Here is an 8,332-nt window from a genome sequence, read left to right as displayed (position 1 = left end):
GCATAACAAGAAACGGATGTAACCTGCAATAGGCTTTCGGCACTGTATCATCTAGATTTTGTTTTTACCATTTAATGCAGTCCTCGAATCATTCACTTGACAGTTTTGAACTAACCTTCACTTACCGATAAATAAATTAAATAAGGGAAAGAAAGTCAATGTAATACTAAACCCACATTAAGTCCAATTATGGATGTCCACTAATGCTAAGATGTACCGGAACAGTGAATAATAAGAAATAAGACCGAGATTATTCTGTACGACTCTCATAAGCGTTGGGCTTAATCAATAATAAAACTCAAGGGACAATTAATTACTCTGTGTCAAACTAAGACAACATTCAGAATACCTACAATGGCTTGGCTGACTCTGTTCACAAACACCACTATCTTTAGTGTCACAATTAGGCTATCACTCATCCATAGAGCCCACAAACTAGATGCTGGCATAGCATCAAGCGTCCACTAAGCCCTCCACTTGTTGATCTTCACTCCGACCAAGATCTGTCCGACCACGCTTGATATAACAGGTTGCAAACACAGCAGTTTGGCTTAACTGCAGCTCTTTATTTAGTCAAGGGAAAGAAAGGCATCATCAATGCTCTAAATAAATGTGATTCAGTTTTAGTTTGTGTACTGTCCAGGGCAATGGTCTACACAAAGCGAACCTCGCCTTCACTTCCGTCATATGTGGTTTTCTTGCTGATTTACTCATTTCAAAAACAAAGGAAACTTGCATAAAGGGAAAAGCATATGAAGTAGAACATTTAAAAGGCAAAGTAAATATATTAACTTCAAATAGCTGTATTTAACAGGGAAAAACTGAATAGAGCATCAGACCAGTGCAGTACTGTTCCCCTTGAAAGCTGGTTTTAAAACTTTTAGAAAAGAAAATGGTTTGTGGAGGGCTAAGACACTCCTCAGAAGTGACAACTGAAACTCAAGCCATGTGATCAGCAGCCTATTCGCATGCATTTTTCATAACAGACCACCACCTGCCAATATAAAATGGCTTACCATGAGAAATAAGTAAAAAGATCACTATACAGCCAGCTGTGCCGGTGGCAAGTGGTCAAAGCAGCTCTGCCCAGCATGGCCACTGGAAGCCTGCATGTCTATCATAGATCACAACCTCAGCACACAGACACTCTGCTGCTAATAAAGCTTTTTCTGTTCATTAGAAAAGTGAAAAAACACATGCTATAAAAACAAGTGTAACCCATTACACCTTGACTACATGATAACTTAAGTAGACAACAGAAAATATATAATGAGTTTAGGAAAGTATGCAAAAAAAATGGTCATATCACTGAAAACAACGTTGTTGCTCCTGGGATTTAGCTCGATTAAACACACACACACACAAGTGCGTCGGTCCATTGCACACGCATTGAACAGCCCGAACAAAAACTTCCCCAAAAGCACACGACTCCAGTCCACCCTAACCGGGAGCGGTTTAAAAGATGCCCGGCCGATGCCCCGAAAATGCACACAGCAGGTGCACACTCTTCCTGGATTGCGTTTTTAACCACCTGACAAAACGCATCCCCCCCTCTCGATGCAAAGTTCCCGGGACTGTTGCCGCGCATCTTCCCCGGCGATGCGACCCCCTAACGACCCCCGACTCCAGCGCTGCGTTTTCATCCAGACAGACTCACCCGTAAACTGCATGCCGCTCCGGCCGAGACTCACCAGCCCTCCATGAGCACTGAGAAAGCGTGCATCCTTCTGCCTCTCTCTTTCTCGCCCTCCCTCTCTCACCCTTTCAGCCAGTGAGGAATGCAGAAGAGCCGGCGCTGCAGCCAGTCAAACGCACTCGTCTTTTCTCTCCTCCATCCCTCCATTCAGCCGCGCGCAACAATAGCAGCCCCTCCGCGCGTGCAGCCCGGGGACGGGGGTTCAAATCTACTATTATCTAATTAAACAGGACATGCATTTCCCTGTTTCAAGGCTCAACAAAAGATAGAAATGTTGCCCCCATCATTTTCCCTTAAACCCCCCCCGAAATCTCAGCCGGTCACTGCATCGACAGGGGGTCTTCATTCCTCTCGAAAGTCTCCAACTGTTACTTATTATCTCTCTCTAATCTGCTTTTTTTATCTCCAGAGAGAGAGAGAGAGAGAGAGAGAGAATGCATACATTACGCGGTTTCTGATGCACGTCCATCAAGGGCGAAGGTTGCAACTGCGGTTTTATAATAAAGGGAAATGGCAATAAAGGAATAAAGAGGAAATATGACACCCCCGTCCATTTGGGCAATGCCATAATCCGCAGCAGCATATCAGGAGAATTACTCGAAAATATTGACTGTATTCGTCCTTCTTCCTTTAGCACTTAATGCACAATACTACTCATTTAAAAATAAATGCTTTGCTTTGTATAATTATTTCAACTTACATGATTTCTAACTTCCATCTTTCATACTTTTCAGTAGTTTAGATTTGAAACTCATGAAGTTTCACTATAGATCTGGGCTCAGAAGCACAGCCATTAATTACAGCCATAATTGTATTGAAAACTAAACCTAAAAAAGAGAAACCACACATTAAAGTAGATGTTTTTGCAGTCTTTGCCTGCCTTGCCTGCTAACCCACCTGAACTTCTCTCACCACCCTCTTCCTGCAGAAAGCAATCAGGTGCGATTTGACTCTCATCCGCCCAGCCCCACCAGTGAATCCAGATAAAGTTACGAGTCAGATCGCTGAGCAGCTGAATCACAGATCAGGACAACCAAAGCAGAGGATTGCATTGTGTGTGTGTGTGCGCGTGTGTGTGTGCGTGCTAGTTGATGCTTTGTTATGCACCCTTGAGGTAAAACAAAACAAAAAACAAGCGATAGCCTACAGTACCAAGCTTTCATTTCTGTGCTCTTGCCCACAAATTATCATCATCCGATTTGTTTGTATACTACATGAAGTAGTTTTATCTCGAGTATTTGAATGCAGAAGTTCAAACACTGTGCACTGTGTTATACTCTGGATTAAAGGGGATGTTTTTAGTCCTTTTAGTCCTTTATCTGCTGTGTGCCAAATGAGTAGGCCAGATAGAAAGTCCTACTCCTTTTCCAGCCGTTATCTCACCATCACAAAAACGCATGGGAAGAGATTCAGTGGGAAAAGCTGTGGGCACAATGCGTCAGTAAACCCATCTGCTACTAGCCAACTTACACAAATAACATGTCATGCACCTAGTCAACAAGCCTTTTAAGATAAGGTTAATTGATAATAAAGTTTCTCTTAGGAAGGTACATCACCATCATCATCATCAGCCTATGCAAGATGGTTCTACTTGTTTCAATCTACAGCTTCTCTTTCCATGTCATGCCAGCAAAGTTTACGATTTCATCTGCCCATCTTTTATGTGGTCATCTTCTAGGCCTTGTATGTGTTTATATATACAAAACAAAAACCTTATGGGTAAAGTGTTTGGAAATATTTACAGTCTACAGTCTGATGATATACCAGGGCTGCTTGGGTTAACCTTCCTAAGAACACTACAACTGTTTAAGCTAAATATTTCCCAGTAACCTGAGATGTTACAACTGCAACAGATCTGCCAACTCTCTCTGGCTCAACAGTCCCACACAATCAGTACTCACAAGGTCCTTCTTTTGACACGAGGTCCAGGAATGCCGTGCTACCTATAGGCACTCGAGGGGTTTCTGGAAAGAGCTGTGTGGAGTATATTAAAGCATCTTGTATTTTGCGGTTTAAAAACTACATTAAAAAAAATGGAAGTATTCTTACGATTTTAAAGATGCATCCTGGAGCAAAATCGTTTTAACAGGTCAACAGAAAAAACAAGTGCAGGACCTGCAGTGTGATGCACTTTCTAGGGCCTCTGACAAGGGCGAGGGACATTTGCAGTTTCACCTGAAGTAAACCCAGCCTTTTATTAAGTAACAACTGTCCATTAATTTTTATTTCCTTCTGTAAAATAAAGACCACCGAATAAAAGCCTCTAAAGGCCGCACTTAAAATAATTTTAATACAGAACTACTCACAAATTACACATAGATATAAAAAATGTTTTGAAAACAATGGTCCAACATTATTGCGGAGTACTAAAATGTATTTTCCTCCTTTGAGAATTAAGTTCAGTTTGTTATTTACCACGATTCTTGTGAAAATTTGTCAAACTGAGAGGTTGTTCCTTCTGTCAAATTGAATTGATATTACAATTTGGTGCCTTGACAAAGCAGACCTTAATACTATCTTATATCAGCAACAGTCTGCCAAAACCTACAGCACTGCAAGCACATTTTACTTTATTGAAACATTTTGACATTTCCAGATTTGATGCAAAATAAAAGCATATATCTTGCAATATTACAACCCATATTGTAAACAAATTACATTTCTAAAGCAAGCAACTGAATGGTTCATATAATTAGTTTTAAATTGATAAAGGGTAAAGATTGCAAAATCATGCATCCCCCTTCATGAATATTATTACAAATCTTTCAACCCTTGCTATAAATAGCTTTTTTCCCCTCATTCATTTCAACATTTTGGTTCCTAAGCAATCTTTAGCTGTAAGCTAGAGTCCTGCATGACTTGCATCACTGACAAATAATAATGGAAGCATTTCAACTGACGAAACAACAACACTTAAGGTGAGTTACACTGGTTTTTAAACAGATATATTGGTCCATTTAGTGGGGTGGGGGGACATTAAATGCCCTCAGTGTAATTTTTTATTTGTCCTCTGCTAAATGTGTCGATTTGCTTGAGCTATTGAAAGTCCATTAATTGAAGTCCAAGAAAGATTTACAAGCCAGTGCTCTCTCAAAACAAACCTGGAACAGACTCACTGTAGTGAGTAGCCTCGATTCGTTCTAGGGGACTGAGCCACAACCCCCTCTTCAGGTGTAATTAGTGTCCAGTTTTCACGTCCCTGCTGTAATTACAGGAGAACAAGTTATGTAATCAAGACAAACCAAAAGGCTTAACAACTATTTTACAGGGCTGGTTATGAAAGGTTATGAAAATTAACCCCAGATGGCCAACTTTAACTAATCCTCAACACTTGCATATTGAAATAAGCATCCTAGGATGATTTAGGCCTCTTATGCCTTCCCACGAGCAGCTAATTCCTAATGAACTTGAACAGTGACCACAGAGAACAGTGTCAACCTGTCATTTCATCCCTGGGGTTTCTTCCCATAGGGAATACAGCAGCAAAACCTACAGACATTGATCTGGCTATGAGTAAGCCTATGCTAAAGATGGCCAGGGGATCAGAGGGAATGCTTTTTCTCTATTTTTGCTAGGGTGAGCAGCATCTGTACCCATGTGCAGGATAGACTAACACCAAACCACAAAGCATCTATATCAATACATATGCAATTCCATAAACAAAGGAAGACAAACAAATCCACAAAATCTTTTAGAATGAGGCATGGGAGGTCACAGGGGTCTCAACACAAACAGCTAAAAAGTCTTAGAAGGAAAGTTACTTCTCAAATAAATGGCTTCCAGTTTGGCTACCTTCTAGAATTTAGTTTATTACCAATAAACATCAAACACTGGCTTCTCTATAAACTATATCTTAACATGTTTGAGAAAGTATTTCCTATTGTGAAGACGGAAACGAGGAATAGTCGTTTTGATCTAGCCCATACCAAATCCCGGCCTTTATTAGGTTAATCATTAATGTCTGAATGCATGCTCAATTTTCAATGCCATGCTAACAGGAGGGACTTCTACAACTAATTTACCACTAAGTTCTTTACATGAAAAGAAATAAGTTAGATATGAGGAACTAGCAGTGGCATGTCAGAATAAAAGAAGGAAAACAATACAAAAACTCTATTTGAGGTCCTGAATAACTGACCCACCCACAGAGAATTAAGGCAATTTCCTTCTAAACCAGGGAACTAACTGGAATATCAACAACTCCTCGAAAACTCACAACTCTAAGGCAACACCAAGAATGCAAATGAGGCTGACGATTCAGGGAACACCTTGTAAGTCTTTCAATAAAATTAACATTGAAATAGACCAATTATTGAAGAATTTGGCAAAACCGGTTCTGATTAATGTAACTCCCGATAACTGATCTTAGACTTTTCCCAAAAAAGCAATCATCAGTACTACTGGGCAGCAACTACTTCAGAACAAGCCAGGACCTCAGGAGTCAACTTTGTCTATACTGAGAACTTTGTATCAAGTTTTAATGACTATCTAAGTCAAGAAATTAAATTAAATTAGTTATATTCCTCAATCCGTTTTAGATGTCTGTCTTTCTATGAAAAAGCGCTCATGCGAAAAGGAATCGTTAGAGAAAGAGAATGTGCACAGTTCAGCATCACTGCAGTTCTTCAAGCACTTTTGTCAACAGAGAGTATAGATTAACATATAAATAACCCACTGCTCCCCCTTTTGAACCCACGGCTGCTGAATGGAGTGTGGCTAAGGAGACCGAGGGATGAATGTTCTTCAGATGTGACGGCTGTCGATCTCCCCACAAGCAGCGTCCGCTACAATAAACTGGCCAAAGACCTCCTCACTGTTTCGGCTGACCTATCGGGCCGCGTCTCCGAGTGTTAAAAGACCCGGCACAGAGAAAGCAGTGAGTGGACAGAGCCCTCCTCCGATTGTCCAGATGTACTCGACACACAGCGGTCATACAAGCCAGCCGAGCCCCCTGCCCACTTCATTACTGAGGGGTCAGTCTGGCTTTCAGGGTAGGGGGAAGAAAGAGAGAAGGATAAACACAGCCTTTTTTGTATTCGGCTCTGCATTCCTGCACCGCAGCACACGCCCACTTTCTCAAACATTTCTGCTCGCCTGTCAAACCCCAGGAACCTGATTAAAATAATTCAGCATAGGGTTATTCATGCTTTTCCATCTCTGTTGGTCAGTCACGAGGGCAGTGTATCCAGTGTAGGCCGGGTCATATATAACAACAGTGTCACAGAAGTTTATATACGTCAGAAGGCATTGCTACTTCAGATACTGACGATACAAAAAATAAAAAGAGGATTTAATCTGAATATATTTGAGTTACTGCTGAACTAAAGCAATCTTTTTCACTTTGGATGCCACTATTTTGACCATAAATGGGGGGTAGCTAGAGAACAGTATGAAAGCCAATCTATAGATCATAGAATATATAGCAGATTTAAAGACTACACAAGGCATATTTGTTCAGTTTCATAGAGTTCTAAATATGTAACAAACTATTAAAAAACCATACAAGAATAGACGTCTTCTGAATTCTACAATTTCTCTTAACTACTTTTAAAGTAATCCATATGTATCGCAAAGACACTGCACAAGAGCAAACGTAACAGTAAGTGCAACATTTAGATCTGTTGTCTTACCTGATCGATAACAAAACACATTCTCCTTAATCGGTGCGTGTAGATATATAAAACTTACTTGCTAAACTATCCTGAAACAGCTCTCAAATTCAAAACTTTGCAAACATGATCTGTGTTACTGTGTTCTCGTGACATTAATTAGTGAAGATGAACCAACTCAAGCCTCCACTAATAATAAAGAGTTACTCTTACCACAAAGGAAGTGGTATACCAAGCATTTTTACAGGTCTGGTTCCCATATATTAAAAGACATAACCATGTGTTAGTAAACACAGCATGGGCATTTAGCATTATTTAGAAATATACAATTTCGTTTTTTGAACTAAATGCTTCTTGCACAGGAGAGGGCAAATGGTTTGTGGATTTACCACTTGCTGGCACCACTTTCTTTCCGAAAGGGGCTGCTTGGAGTCACACCAACATCCTGAGATCCTCTAATCACTCTATCCATCACCCCAAAAAGAAAGTGGTTTCTGTGGCTTACCCAGCTTTGTGGCGCCCTCTGTGTGGAACTCTGGGAACTGTCCCTCGGAGGGGACGCTGACAGTGCGCCGTAAGCTCCGCCCCTTGGACGATTCAGGTGGGCTTTCATGAATCACTTCAACTGGCATCTGAGAACAGGGAACAGATATATGGAAACAATGAACAGGCATTTATAATACACTAGAGCACTTAGTCTGCTGTAAGTGTACTGCCTCCCACCGGAGACCATACCTTTCTTAAACACTGGGTAAACAAAACTATATAAAAATACCTTAATCATCATAATTCATTGGGATTCCTTTGAGATAGCACATTAGGTTCAATGAAAGGACAAACACTTGTGTATGCATACCTAACTTCTGTTCAACTGCACTTGCTTCCTGAAAACATCTCAGTGAAAAGGCCCTGCAGTGGGTATTTCCCCACACCCTGTCATTTTGCATTATGAAGCCTCCAATCTTCTGTTATCTCAGACTTCTTTTTGAAGGATATCTGATGACAGCACGCATAAGACACTGTGGTG

At 40.7% G+C, this 8,332-nt stretch overlaps 1 protein-coding gene across 5 annotated transcripts in view; it reads right to left on the bottom strand.

Moving 5' to 3' along the window:
• Positions 1–8,332, bottom strand: part of rasal2 (RAS protein activator like 2) — a 96,499-nt gene that overhangs the window by 41,965 nt on the left and 46,202 nt on the right. For 4 of the 5 annotated variants that reach the window (XM_066691630.1, XM_066691628.1, XM_066691629.1 and 1 more), the window contains exon 3: positions 7,811–7,937. In XM_066691630.1, coding sequence (XP_066547727.1) covers positions 7,811–7,937 — 127 coding nt within the window. Of the gene's footprint in view, positions 1–1,657; positions 1,752–7,810; positions 7,938–8,332 lie in introns of those variants that run through there. The other variant, XM_066691631.1, reaches the window with a different exon arrangement.

Source organism: Amia ocellicauda, chromosome 19, assembly GCF_036373705.1.
Source record: "Amia ocellicauda isolate fAmiCal2 chromosome 19, fAmiCal2.hap1, whole genome shotgun sequence".
NCBI lineage: Eukaryota > Metazoa > Chordata > Actinopteri > Amiiformes > Amiidae > Amia > Amia ocellicauda.
The sequence above is the reverse complement of the archived record's forward strand: the minus strand, read 5'-3'. Positions and strand labels throughout refer to the sequence as shown.